The 15,302-nt window shown below is 41.1% G+C and overlaps 1 protein-coding gene across 5 annotated transcripts in view; it reads left to right on the forward strand.

Annotated features, from left to right (window-relative positions):
* Positions 1-363: 363 nt before the first annotated feature.
* LOC135097472 (uncharacterized) overlaps positions 364-15,302 on the forward strand; it is a 106,630-nt gene continuing 91,691 nt past the window's right edge. For 3 of the 5 annotated variants that reach the window (XM_063999418.1, XM_063999420.1, XM_063999419.1), the window contains exon 1: positions 365-689. In XM_063999418.1, coding sequence (XP_063855488.1) covers positions 446-689 — 244 coding nt within the window. In that variant the 5' untranslated portion in view covers positions 365-445. Of the gene's footprint in view, positions 690-15,302 lie in introns of all 5 variants that reach the window. The other 2 variants (XM_063999421.1, XM_063999422.1) reach the window with 1 other exon arrangement.

A 15,302-nucleotide genomic window follows, 5' to 3' on the forward strand; every position in this document is an offset into this window, starting at 1 on the left:
ATTATTATTATTATCATTATTATTATTATTATTATTATATTATTATTATTATTATTATTATTATTATTATTATTATTATTATTATCGTTATTATTATTATTATTATTATTATTATTATTATTATTATTATTATTATTATTATTATTACTATTATTACTATTATTATTATTATCATTATTTTTATTATTATTATTATTATCATTATTATTATTATTATTATTATTATTATTATAATTATTATTATTATTATTGCTATTAATATTATTTTTTATTGTTATTATTATTATTATCATTATTATTGTTATTATTATTATTATTATTATTATTATTATTATTATCATTAGTATTATTAATCTTATCATCATCATCATCATCGTTACACACACAGGAACTGGTCATCGCCGTGGAGGAAGGAGTCGAGGCAGCAGTCAAATCCACCCTTGCCATGGGTGCTTACCCAAAGGTTCTCCTCCCAACTATTGCTGGGGTGTCATGGTGCCTGGTGACTCTGGCTGCACACAAGGGCCACAACCAGTTGCTGCCTTGCCTTCTACAGGCTGGGTTGAATATAGAAGGTGGAGGAACTGCTGACAGAACACCACTGATGGAGGCTGCGGCGATGGGCCACAACAGAACAGTGGAAGCACTGCTCACTCTCGGTGCGAATCCTCTGGTGACTGATAGTACAGGTGAGGTTGTTCTGGTGGTGTACTGGTGAGGTTGTTGTGGTGATAATGGTACTGGGTGTGGTTATGATGGCAGTGGTGCAGTTATTGGTGACGGTGGTGCAATTTTTTTTTTTTTTTTGTACGTAAGAGGGTCACAGGCCAACGCAAACAAAACCGGAATAAAAGCTACACTTAGACATCAGTCCCAAAAGAGACCTCAAGAGGATCATCAAAATTTAAAGGATAAGTGCATTTAAATCTCCCTCTTGAAAGAGTTCAAGTCATAGGAAGGAGGAAATACAGAAGCAGGCAGGGAATTTTAGAGTTTACCAGAGAAAAGGATGAATGTTTGAGAATTCTGGTTAACTCTTTCATTAGAGAGATGGGCAGAATATGGATGACAGAAAGAAGAAAATCGTGTGTTGCGAGGCCACAGAAGAAAGAAAGGCATGCAATTAGCAAGATCAGAAAGTTAGCATGAAAATAGTGATAGAAGATGGCAAGCGATGCAACATTGCGGTGATGAAAATTAGGCTAAAGACAGTCAATTAAAGAAGAGGAGTTGATGAGACGAAAAGCTTTTGATTCCACCTTTTCTAAAATAGCTATATAAGTGGAATTCCCTTCCCCCCAAATACATACTCCATACATGGTGAAGCATACTCCATACATGGACCCCTGTACAGAGATAGCAGCTGGAAGGGTAAGGTGGAGACGACTTAGAACGCCAAAGTTAATTAAAGCTGTTTTAGCTAGAGATGAGTTTAAATTATAAGTACAGAACAAACCGAGGATGTTCAGTATAAAAGAGAGGAACAGTTGAGTGTCATTGAAGAACAAGGGATAATTGTTTAGAAAGTTGTGTTGAGTTGATAGACTGAGGAATTGAGTTTTTAAGGCAATAAACAATAATAAGGTTGCTCTGCCCCAGTCACATATTTTAGAGAAATCAGAAGTCAGGCTTCCCTAAGTAAATTATTTACTTCCTAAAGGGATGGACGTCTAGGAAATGTTGTGGAAAAGTGCAGGGTGGTATCATCGGCGTAGGAGTGGATCGGACAAGAAGTTTGGTTTAGAAAATCATTGATGAACAATAGGAAGAGAGTGGACGGAAGGACAGAACACTGAGGAACACCACTGTTAATAGATTTAGGAGAGGAACAGTGACCATCTAGCGCCGCAGCAATAGAACGATCAGAAAGGAAACTTGAGATAAAGTTATAGAGAGAAGTATAGAAGTGGTAGGGGATAGACTGGAAATCAAAGCTTTGTGCCAGACTCTATCAAAGTTTTTTGGTATGTCTAAGACAACAGCAAAAGTTTCGCCTAAAGAGCAAAAGTATCTCTAAAAGAGGATGTTCAAGACTCAGTAAGGAAAGCCAGAAGATCACCAGTTGATCGGCCTTGACAGAACCCATATTGGCGATCAGATAGAAGGTTGTGAAGTGATTGATAGATGTTTAAGAATCTTCCTGTTGAGGATAGACTCGAAACTCTAGATAGACAGAAAATTAAAGCAATAGAACGGTAGTTTGAGGGATTAGAACGGTCACCCTTTTAAGGAAGAGGTTGAATGAAAAGTGGAAGGATGTCAGATTGTCCTGCCAGACTACTTTAGGGGGTCCAGACGGTGTCAATTCACCCCAAAAGCACGGTCACTGAGGGGGATCCTCCTTATTTTGGAGAGGAAAGACAATCTGATGATCTGGCAACAGACACTTTCTGTTGCAGCGAAGGAGAGGAAAGTGACAGATAAAATCTAATAACGCAGGGGAATGAGAATACTAACTTTAACTAATTAATCCCGTCATCATCGAAGCGAGGGAAGGTTGGGGGGGGGAGAATCCGAATGACTTTGAAAACAGCTGAGTGATGATGCCACGTAGCATTTTTACAGGAGTACTTTTAATCACCGCAATAATGTTGTCGTGTAATGCTTATCGGAAAATTACATGTTTTTTTTTTAATACCATTTGTCTTGTTATAAGATACTGTAATATTCCAAGCTTACAAAAAATAAAAATAAACCGTTCGTAATTTGACCAAGTGGAACCTCCGAAGCTGCGACAATGCAACCGTCTGTCTGTCACTTCGTAGTTACACGCAAAACACACCACGAGTCTCATATATTTTCAACTCCTTTGACGGGTATACAAAGCCTTAAAATGCATATGCGTATAGAACATTTTCTACTTAGAATTACACGTTGTTTCACCTCTTTCAGCATTTGCAGAAACTCGCGCTACACCCTCTGTAATTATTCATGTAGTTTTCAACATATACAATACATAACACGCATTCCTTCACACACGCTTCATTTATTCGAGGTTCCAACTCTAATTACAAAACTATTGCCCTTTGTCAGGGCAGAGAAGAGGGAGGGATAACACACAGGCACACAGGAGGGGAAGCTACGTAATAGTAGTACGTATTAAGTATGTACATGAATAGAGAACAAAGTCACATAAAAGTTTGCAGTACACAATGTTGACCCATTTTCATACATTTATTTACACATGTTATTTACATATTTAATCAAATTTATATACAGTGTATAATACATTTAAGACATATCATATACATATAAATCACAACTATCCGATTAAACTGGTCTCAGTCAGGAAAATCATCAGTCTGTCGACCACATCCGGGTACTCACCACCCATAAGGGTGGTCTGCATTAGCGGGAGGCCGCGGCCGCGACAGTAAGCTGCCAAGGGCCGCCTCTCCTCCCGATAGCGCACACAGTGAAGCAGGATGTGCTCGGCAGAAAGGGTAACGTTACAGGTGGTGCATAGTTTTGGGAAGGCGTTGGCTATGTAAAGAAGCATAAGTGAAGGGAGGGTGCAACCCATCCTGAGGCATGTGAGAACCACCTCCTCCCGCAGTGTGGAGCGATTACAGGATGCCTACTCGCCCAGGATGGGTTTAATGGAATGGAGGTGGGACATAACTCCAGATCCCAACAGAGATTCCACTATCCTTAGAGCTCTGCAACAGAGCCAGCATTTCAATCTGTTCATTTCCGCATGTACTGGTATGTCCGGGAATCCAGATTAGTGAGAAGGATTTACTACAAGAATTAATTTTATTAATGATGTTGCCCTGGATTTCATTTATATCTATATGGCCGGACTCTATTGCCTTAAGAGTAGACATAGAATGCAAAAAAAAAGAAAAAATACCGTTAAAGGATGAGGTGAGTTTAATTCATAATTTATGACCTTATCAATAGCAAAAATGTTAGTAGAAAACACTAATGTATGGGAAGGCAGTCGTGTGAGACACTCGCACACACTCACACGATCACAGACTTGCACCCACACATTCATCAGGAAGGAAGAATCGGCAGCACGAGCAAGCCCGCGACGTCCAGTTGGATGCCGGTGAGCTGGCAGTGTATACAACAGTCTTGAAGCAACTGGACGGCGGACTGCAGTATGGAGGTGGTCGTACTGCTTGCTCTTCTACCGCGGGGAACCTTCCGGGCTGATTTTATCCCATGGGATAAAAGGAGAGCGTTGCGTCGAATGTACAGTGGTGGAATATTGGCCTCAACCTTCATCCACGAAGTGCAGCGCAGGGCTGCAAGACACAGTCGCACACATTCATTCTGGAAAACATCCAATCTCCTCAGAGTTGGTTCGAAAGCAGACGCATACACCGGTGAGCCATAGTCTAAGTGAGAGCTAATTAAGGACTTCTACGCCATTATTAAAGATTTTATGTCTGCTCTCCATGAGGTACCAAAAAGATTAGAGGACATTTTCTTTTTTTTTTTTTTACCTTGAAGGGTTAATTGCAAGTCAGGTACATTACGTCTACTGAAAACGATATCGATACACTTAGTAAAGGATAACTTAAATCCCCACAGAGGGGCTTAATGCTGGACGGAGTCAAGAGTAGCTTGAATTTGCTCCAACAAAAACTGTGCGTTAGGCGAGGAGTGCCACAACGCACAGTCGTCAGCGTATACTGAGTATTTAATATTCCTGAGGATGCGAGTTGTTGACAGAATATCAATAATCATAATACAAAATAAAATGGGACTAAGAACACTACCCTGTAGCACCCCGTCTTCCTGGACGAAAACATCCTAGATTACATTACTAGGAAGCTTAACAGAGAATGTTTTGTCCTGAAGAAACTTATAAACAAAAATTGGCAAGTTACCTCCGAAGCCGTGGGCATAGTGTTTCATGAGGAAACCGTGTCGCCATGTCATGATTGGATGTCCAGGAACACCCTATCATGAACTAATTTTTGGCAAATGCCTTTGAAATGCAATGCTCCAGGTTTGTTAGGTGATCCATCGCGCCTCGGTTACTTCCGAAAACCAGACTGCTGATTACCCAGCAAATCTTTCGCTTCTAAAAGCAAAAAGGAGTCATTGTTTTATCATACGTTCCATGACCTTAAATACACAGCTCGTGAGAGCAGTAGGACGAAACAAACGCATTGGGGTCTATAAGGTGTCCAGTCTTTTCGGAGATTGGGATGTAAGCAAAATGCCAGGAGTGAGGGAAGGTATTCCAGTTTCTATTATAAAGGTCTAATAATTGATTGATTGATTGATTGATTGATTGATTGTCAAATTACAGGCATTTGGATGAAGTATATATCTAATTTCAACCAGTACCACATCATTCATAATTACAAAAAAATTATAACCAATCATGAAAAATAAATTATACAGCAATTACATTGTAGGAACAATATCATATACCCACAAGCACAAGAAAATAAATACAACTGAAGATTACTCATAGATCACAAAATCTCCTGGACAAATTATCTCAGAGTCCTCCAGCCAAAAATCATAACCGTGGGGCAAAATCCTTGTACTTCTTTAATATTTTTTCCACCACTCCATTCTGTAACATTCATGTAATCTGGAGAGTCACATCAACAATGTTATTGTTCCGAGATTCTCTCACACATGAACACCTCAATACATAATTCTCTGAAATGTGACCATTTTCTTCCCCACACACCCTGCACCGTGTTTCCTTAGTGTTAAATACTTTTTGGTACTGCCAGTAATATTTATAACCTAGCCTCATCCTCATCTTCACCGCATCACTTCTTACACAATCTCTTCCACAGGTAACACAAACATGGTTATTAACCGTATCATAGTGTTCAAATGTACTACTGTTGACATGTTCCCTAGCCATCCTTGTTCTTTCTATACCATACTGTTTCTTCCTAGCTACACTCCTTATTTGCCAAATAGACAAGTTACAAATCACATCAATTACATCTCTCTGAGCCCCATATTTGGCTACCATATTTGCCTTTTCATTTTGGGGAATTCCAACATGAGAGGGTACCCAATAAAATGTAATATTAATTCTCCTCAAAATGGCTTTACATAGTGACACAATTTCTGCATATACAGGTTTCCGATTATTAAGTGAATCTAGTGCCGCCCTACTGTCCACAAAGATGCGCACATCCTTACCTTTAGTTAACACTTCACAAAGAGCTACATAAATAGCAGACAATTCAGCCCGAGTTGATGATATGCCATCAGACAATCGAATAGCTACTGTACTTTCACACGACTCCCCACACTCGTTGTAATCACACATTAACACACCACAGCCAGCTCGACCATCGTCACTCACTGACCTATCACAAAAAAAAAAAACATGTATGTTATATTCCTTTTGTATACAATCGACCATATGGGTGTACGTAGCCCTCAGATATCCTGTAATATACTCAAATTTCCTCATAGATAAAGGTTCAACTATCACCTCCACTGTTACGTCCTCCCAAGGAGGGACAACACCGTTGTCGCTCACCTGTAAAGGACAACACTGGTGCGCAACCTTGTACCTTATCATAAGCTCCTTAACATGCCGTACAAATGTAGATTTACTTCTAGTACATCGCAGCTCTTTCACAATGTCTAAGTGTCTACCCAGTCTAACATTTTTAATAACAGTTTTAACGCACAGTTCTTGTATTCTGTCACATACACTCGGCAAATTCAATTGCAGTTGCATCGCATCAATTATTGCATTACGTTGACAGTAAAAAATAATTCTCATGGCCTCATTTTGCAATAGTTCAAGTTTGCGTATCCATTCCATCTCCAATATAGACAAGCATGGTGCAGTATAGTCCATAATTGATCTAACAGTAGCTATGTACATCATACGAAGGACCGGAATCCCAACGCCAAGACCCGAGCAGACCACAGCACGTAGTGGCTGTAGCCTGCCCTGACATAAGGCTTCTATGTGCCGCAATTCAGCAATCTTTGCAGACTTGTTATAGTTTATGTATATCCCCAGATATTTATATGCTTGCACTCTCTCGAGTTTCTTCCCATTTAATGTTAGTGTAGTGTTAACCTGGCTCCTACATTGGAATTTCGTTCTCATTTCATTAACAACTAGCCCAACGGCAACACAACAATAACTGAGTTGATTTAATGCAATCTGCATCTTAGCCACAGACGGCGACTCGATCAATATATCATCAGCATATATTATAACCTTCACACCAGGTGAATATTCTTCCTTTGCAATTCTATTCATTAGAATATTAAATAGAGTGGGACTAAGAACCCCTCCCTGGGGAGGTCTTAACTCAAAATGACGGACAACAGAAAATTTCCCATCATACAGCACCCTTGTACTCCTCTTACTAAGATAATGAGAAATCCATCCAAACATTCTATCAGACACACCCAGATTTGCCAACTCATACAGTATCATGTGTCTTATCAAAGGCACCCTGTAGATCTACAAAAACTCTACAATAATCATATGGGTTGGAAAGACAAGCCAATATACAATTAGATGTACTCCTACCTTTAACAAAACCATACACATTATTAGAAATATTACCACCAAGCAAGTACAAAAGTCTATTTAGTATTATTTTTTCCATCATCTTACACATACATGATGTTAGGGACACTGGCCTGTGTCCACCGCTGCTCTTTGATACTGGAACTATAATCGCTTCCTTCCACTGTCTTGGCAATCTACCCAACCTGAAACTCACATTAAATAAATCAAGCAATGGCCCATTCTCCATACTCGCCAAGCAATTCAAAATGTCGTGTGTAATTCCATCCGCACCAGGAGCAGTGGATTTCCCTTTCTTCACAGCAGCCAGCAGTTCCTCCCTGGTGATAGAAGCATATGAAGGGTCATTTCTGTTTATACAAGAACCTATGAAGGCATTTCTCTCAAACTCGTGCTTAGCAAATTCTCTTCTAACTTCCTCCGGCAAAAGTAGACCTGCTGGCTGCATGTGCCCACTTATCCATCAACTCATCAACCACAGTGTGGGGATCGCTCACTACCTTAACACCTCTTTGCACTCCTCGCACCCTATTAACGTGACTCCATATTTCTTTAGTGCTCCTTGTTGCAGCTATTGTCTCCAAAAAAAGACTTCCAATACTTTTCTAACTACACTATATGCAACCTTAGCTTCCTCACTTTTTTCCAGATCGAATCCACTCCTAATGAGCCCTACGTAGAGTGTTATTCCATGCTCGAACTTGCTCATCGTTAGTATAATTTCTTCTCATGGGGATGCTTTTACACTTTGATTTCTTTTTGTCGACTAATTCAGCTATTCGTGCAACGAGATCTTCATAAAAAGTGTCAAAATCGTGCCGGTGATAAGCACTGTACCCTTCATTCATGCTACGAAGAAAAATCTCCCTGTTTTTACCATCAATTATATATCTAACTCTACTATGGCCGCCGCACGCTTTACGCAGGAGTAACTCAACATGAAGTGCAACATGATCACTTAACAGCTCTGAAATCAGTGTACATTTATCCTCCATGCTCTGAATATTAAACAAACATGCATAATCTATTCTCCCTCCCTGCAAGTGAGTGGGTGAGTTATCCCCAAGTAAGCGTGCTTCATCGCAATCACTGAGAAGCTGGTGCCATACAGTACCATTCCAATTATTGCTGCCAGACGAGCCTAACACAGCATGTCTGGCAATTAAATCCTCGACCAGCAAAGTAGGTCCCTGAAACACCGTGTCTGGTAGTTGTTCGAGCTTTAGTGAGTTCTCATTCACATACACATTAACTAATACAAGATATCCTTCGGCAAGTTTAAGTCTCACTGCTATGTATTCAATTCCCCCACATTTCTCAGGAGGTGACACTAATTCAGCCGGTATACTACGTTTAACATAAACGACCATTCCTTGCACACCCTCACCTGCCAAAAGAGAAAAATGCTGGTAATTACGGAAAGGCACCAAAGTGCCGTCTCGATCCAAGGTTTCCTGCAATGCCAACACAGCAATATCGTTATGTAACACATAGCAATGCAAATCAGTCATTCGTGCAAGGAGGCCATTCACATTCCATGATATACATTTAAGACTATTTACATTCGTCCCCATTTTAGCACTATTTCTATGTTTACCTTAATTAAATCAGTCCCTTCCATCTCATTACCCATCAACTCTTCATTTCTTACAAGATCATTCAACATGCTTACAAGTGTATTGACTTTTTCTTTTGGTCTCACCAACAGCCTCTCAATTCCATCTTCTGATTTAGTCTCCTCCAGTCCTCGTCGCCGATGCTCTAGATGTCGTATTCGGTCCTGTAGCTTCCGGTCTTTTTCCTCCAGCCTGATCACATGTCTCAACACCTGATCACCAGCTTCATGTTCAGCCACGCTCTTAGTCACATACCTCTGACATGTAGCCGATAACTCTGGTAGCTGGCAACTCGCATCTGAAACCACATTGTGAAACCACTTCACATCCGCTGGGCCCGCGGGAAGTCCAAGATTTCGTTACCACTTTCCTATTAGCAGCTTTGTCTCGGTTACCAAGCTGCAATTCGGCAGGTGAATTTGGCTCCTCCGCTGCCATGGCCACTGTCGTCGGCTATTCTTGCTCTTCTTACAAAGGGAACCATGCATTCCTCGTCGGTGGGTCGGCCGGAGCAAACTGATTCGGAGCTCCAGGCGTTTTTTCTCCACTTGATCCAGTAGCGAGGGTCTTTTTCTCGCAATTGGCCGAGCCTGCGTTATGGTCCTTACCACAGTTACAACATTTAGGTGGAATCTTCTCGCCATTCATGATCTTTTCACCACAATCCTTACTGCTGTGCTTCCCACTGCAAAACCGGCACGCAGAGTCATATCATCGACAACGCCACGCCTTGTGTCCGTACCGGCAACAGTTATAACCCATGTGCGGCAGCTCCACATACTTTCTCACTTTCCTCCATCCATTTCCTGGCACCCAAATCCGATCTGGAACCACATCCTTTACGAGTGCCACTACGTTCGCCTTCACCTACTTGTTCACCACGTGTCGCTTGGCCCAAGCAACATTAGCATTGCTAGTCAGCAACAGCTCTGGGTCTCATTCCTTATCATAGGATGCTATAAAGACTTTGGTGATTTTTTCAATCTTGCCATGATCCACTAGCACAATACCTTGGAATCCAACTGTTTTTAGGTAAATCAGTGCGTCTTGCCCCTCCACAGTTACGAACGGCCGATTCATTCCCTCCTTCAGCAACGGTCGAAACTCACGATGCTTCACTGACAACTGCGCCGCCCACACTCGCTTCTGTGATAAGGTCATCACGTCCTCAGCGGGGAAATACAACCGCTTCCGTTGATTGACTTCTTCCTCCATCGCGGGTGTCCTCTTGCCCTGAATAGACTGCTGTTTATTTTCATGCACGTTCTCCTCCTTATGTCGTCGTTTCTTACTCGGTCGTTGTTGTTGCCAATCACCTCCATCGTCAGAGTCACCCATGTCAAGATCTTCCAAGACTTCTTCAAGACTGTCTGACGCCATGTTGACGAGCAGAGCAGAGCAATTAGTGTAATAATCAGAAAAGGAATGGTGGCCGAAATGTTATAGCATGCTATAAAAAAAAATTTTTACCTGGACCGGGACTGCAGCGTTTACAGGATATCAAGGGGAGGAGGAGTTCATCCCACGTAAATTCTGAATTGTAATCTGAGTTTACACCTCCCGTGACAAAGTTTGGGACAGTGAGTTTCGTTGTTTCCTTACAGGGAAGGAAGGCAGGGTCATAGTAAGTGGTACTGCTTGCATTATAGAAATACTGGCCTGTTGAATTTCATACCGTTGCTTGGTCGTCTGTTATGTTATTATTGATATTGAGAGTTGTAATTGGTAGGTATGCTTTTTTTTTTTTTCTTTATCTAAAATGTGGATGGTTTTCGATACTTGTGATAATGAAATTGTGCGATATTGATGTGAGTTGTCTGAAAGAGTTCTTTTTCGCATTACGGATGACTTTCCTTCCCTGAGCCCTTGCCTTTTTGTAGGCTGTTTGACTGGGCTGCTGGTTGAAATGCCTGTATCGTCTATTACGCTCACGAAGTACTTGTCGGAATTCCGTTGTCAACCATGAAACTCCACGCTTTGTGTGAGCTGTAGAAGTCTTCGGAAAACTTTCGTCAGCGGTGTGTAGTATGGATTGTGTTGCGTTGCTGACGATAGTGTCAATGCCTTCGCCATATGTATGCATGTCAGCAACCGCACGGAAGGCTGCCCAGTCTGCCTTCTTGAAGTTAAACTCGGGAGGGTTGAGGATGGGTTAGAAGGTCGCATGCATAAGAAATGTAGATGGATAGATGGTCACTTCCGTTGGAGTCGTCCATGACATCCCAGAAGTCAGGGAGTATATTTGGCGAGTGCAAGGACAGATCGATGGCAGACGCGTTACCAGTCCAATCATCTACACGAGTCGCACTTCCATTGTTCAAAAGACAGAGGTTTGTCTGTAATAATATGTTAACTATCTGCTCTCCACATACGCTTGACCTGTCATTTCTGCATTGTTGATGATGGGCGTTGAAGTCGCCCAGAACTAGTCTGTTGCCTGTAAGCTGGCTAAACAATGATGTTATGTCGTCATCAACAATGGAAGGATTGGGAGGAACAGATAGCCAGATACGCGTCGTTGAATCTTATCCTGGACACGACAGCTTCCAGAGGTGTATTCAACGTCATTTCTGCATATGTCAGTGTTTTGTGTATGTATATGGCCACGCCGTGTCCCTCATATCTTCTGTACGGATAGTATTGTTTTAGCACTGCAGGATCAGGGTGATCCTGCAGCCTTGTCTCCTGTAGACAAATAACGGACAGCCTGTGTATGTTCACTAAAAGTGATAAATAAAGTAGATCTTTATTTCGAATTCTTCTACATTTTCAATGTAACGCCTTGAACATTATGGCTTAAGAGATGCGGTGGTGGCCATCTTTCTTAGTCCTTTTGTGCTCGGAGGCGTTGCCGGGTAACCTCTCCCGGCTAGTGGTGACTTCCATAGCATGGAAATCACCATATGCTATGGAAGTGGTGACTTTCATAGCATCATCACCTATCAACTCTCCGGAGCTAGTCGAAAGGTAGAGAGCGTGAGAAATCCTCTTCGCGGGCCCGGGAGCAGCGGCAACATGAGAAGGGCGTTGGAGTTCAAGCTTAGTGAATATTAATTTATTAACCTTTTTTTCATTTTTATGGAAATAGTAGAAATAGCAGACAGATATAGAGCAGAGGAAGTGATAGGAATAGAGGATTTGGTAGTAGTAGTTGTAAATTTGGAAGTAGAAGAAGCAGAGGTTGAGGGTGAGGCTGTGGTGGTAGATGCGGCGGGCGGCGGATCAATCTGGATGGCTACAGTGCACATCTTCGGTTGATCTCTTACGGAGGAATATGAAACGTTTGAGCAGGCGTGGCCTGCGTCTGCTTCTCTCGCATCCTTGCCTCATAGTAAGAGATTCCCACAGTAGCTTTAACTGTGCAGACCTCTTTCTCCACTTTCCACGAGGGGCAGTCGCGTGATAAAGTGGAGTGAGCATCCTCACAGTTATGGCACTTCTCTACGAAAGACGTGCACTGTTCCACCATACAACACTCTTCAGCACATCTACCGCAGTAAGCGTAAAAACAATGACAAGCGTTGCCATGATAATCATAAAGCTGTCACTTGAAACAACGGAGAAGATTCGGAACGTAGGGACGAACGGGAACCAATTCGTAACCTACATGAACCCTCTCTGGCAACTTAGTAGCACCGGAAGTTAAAATTACTGAGGATGTGGTCCTTCTGGCACCGTCAACCATTTTAGTTATCTTTCTAGTTTTAATAACATCCTGATCAGCCATGCAGTCGATGATCCCAGCCGATTCCATATCCACAAAATCGCGGTGTGGGGTGACTCTTCAACACGAGTTCATAAACACTGGAATCGAAACCTCGATATGAATGTCATGGATGTGTTGGAGTTTTAAAAGAGATTTAATTTAATCAGGTTTCTTTACATTTATGACATTTCCGACATTATAATCAATGACTCTTTATTATAAAAGAATTTACAATGGAGAGGCAGGTGTTTTTCTTAGTGCAGGGTCACGTTCCTGGCTTTATCAGAAACAACAGACTGTCTGGTAGTCAGGCAACAGACGGTATGGTAATCGGACCCGCCTTCCCTCCCCCTTGGCGGGAGGTTTTTGTACGCCAGGGGCGTACAAAAATTCCACACAAAGATGGCAGCAAGACAGAGGCGGCAGTACACGTGTGTGGAGCACGGCGTCTGCGTCCACTGTGTCGGGATCCTTATTTTTATTTTGATTTTGATTGATTGATTTATTTATTTATCTATTTATTTATTTATTTATATTTTTTTTATTATTTATTACTTTTTTTCTTTTATTTTGGTGGTGGCATCATCCTAATTTGAATACTAGGTCATTTTTATTAGCTTAATCTTTTTATTTATTGTTTTATTATATCTTAGCCTGATGTTATTTTTATTTATTTTTTATTTATTGTTTCATTTTAGAAATAGACAATATATATATATATATATATATATATATATATATATATATATATATATATATATATATATATATATATATATATATATATATATATATATATATATATATATATATATATATATATTCAATCTTTTACACACGTTTCATTCATACCGGGTTCTTAATCCTATCACAAAGCTATTGCCCTTTGTCTGGGGTAGGGAAGAGGGATGGATAACAAACTTGCACACGTGAAGGAAGTCTACGTAGTATTCGTACATATTAAGTATGTATATGAATGGGGAACACAGTCATAAAATCACGCAGTGCAAAACACAGACACATTTTCATATATTTATTTAAATACTTTATTTACATATTTAATCAAATTTATATGCATAATGGAAAATACATATGACATAATATATGCATGTAAATTACAGCTTTCTGATTATATCAGTCTCAGTCAGTAAAATCATCAGTCTATCGACTACATCCATGTGCTCATCACCCAAAAGTCTGCGTTAGCGGGAGACCACGGCCCAGGCAGCAAGCTAAGGGCCGCATCTCCTCCAGATGACACACACAGTGAAGCAGGATGTGCTGCAGGAAGAAATTAGTCATAGTCGTATATGGGAGCATATGTGTGGGAAGGGTGCAGCCCATCCTGAGACGCCGTTTGGGGCGATCAGAGGAGGGCTACTTGCCTAGAATGGGTTTGATGGTGTGTAGGTGGAGGTTGTCCCAGTGGCTCTGCCACATGAGTTTTACTGATGATTTAACAAAGGAAAGACATGACTGCAAACCCCGACGAATGTTCCACGCTCCCTCGAAACCTGCAGCAGACCGGGCCAGCATTTTAGCCTGTTCATTCCCGCGCATACTGGAATGTTCAGGCACCCAAATCAGGGAGGAAGATTTACGACATGGACTCAACTTATTAATGATGTTGCCCTGGATTTCAATTGTATCCGTGTGGCCGGGCTTTATTGCCTGAAGAGCTGACATAGACTCTGAAAATTTACAGTTTAATGATGAGGTGAATTTAATGCCTTTCAACAGTCAGATATAGGTGTTCGAATCCTGGTCGACCCTGGATCTTTGCTAATTAACCCAATCTTTATTAAATCTGGATTAATAATTACGCCTATCACCATGTTATCATTATCAATGATTTCTCGGGAACTAATGTATTTACGACACCCACTGAAAGGTCTTTCATCGAGCTAACTATATGTGATTTCTAAATTTTAACTCATAAATCATCGCTCTTTATTGTGTACGTATACATACACATATAAAATGGGTTCAAAACTTTCTCTCCAACAGATCAGCAAAGCTCAAGTTTCAAGAACACTTCTCACAGACGAAATTCTCTCACAGTGGCACTTCACTAGGCAGCATTTAAAGTCCTTTTCTCTTGAACAGCTTAATAGAGAAAATTTCGTAATCGGTGATCGAATACGCAACTCCAGTCCTTGCCACAGCAAAACCACCTCAAAGTGAAACACTACAAAAGATACAGAACACAGGGCAAAGAATTATCCTCGACGCCCCAAGATGGACCAAGATCTCCACGCTACAGGAAGAATGCCGACTACCTGCAATTCAGAACAGGCTAAATTTTATTTACATAGCACTTTTTCATAAACATATATCAAGTTTTCACTAAACAACAGTCCTTTCAAGACTCCTTCAAGCTTTGTGCCGAGGCCCCAAGCTCTTCCGAGATAAAAAAATGGACCAAGAGAGTGGCGAGTTGCATCCGCTCCTTAATCACTCAACACACCTTACACCACTCCCCAGA

Source organism: Scylla paramamosain, unplaced genomic scaffold (genome assembly GCF_035594125.1).
Source record: "Scylla paramamosain isolate STU-SP2022 unplaced genomic scaffold, ASM3559412v1 Contig21, whole genome shotgun sequence".
Taxonomy (NCBI): domain Eukaryota; kingdom Metazoa; phylum Arthropoda; class Malacostraca; order Decapoda; family Portunidae; genus Scylla; species Scylla paramamosain.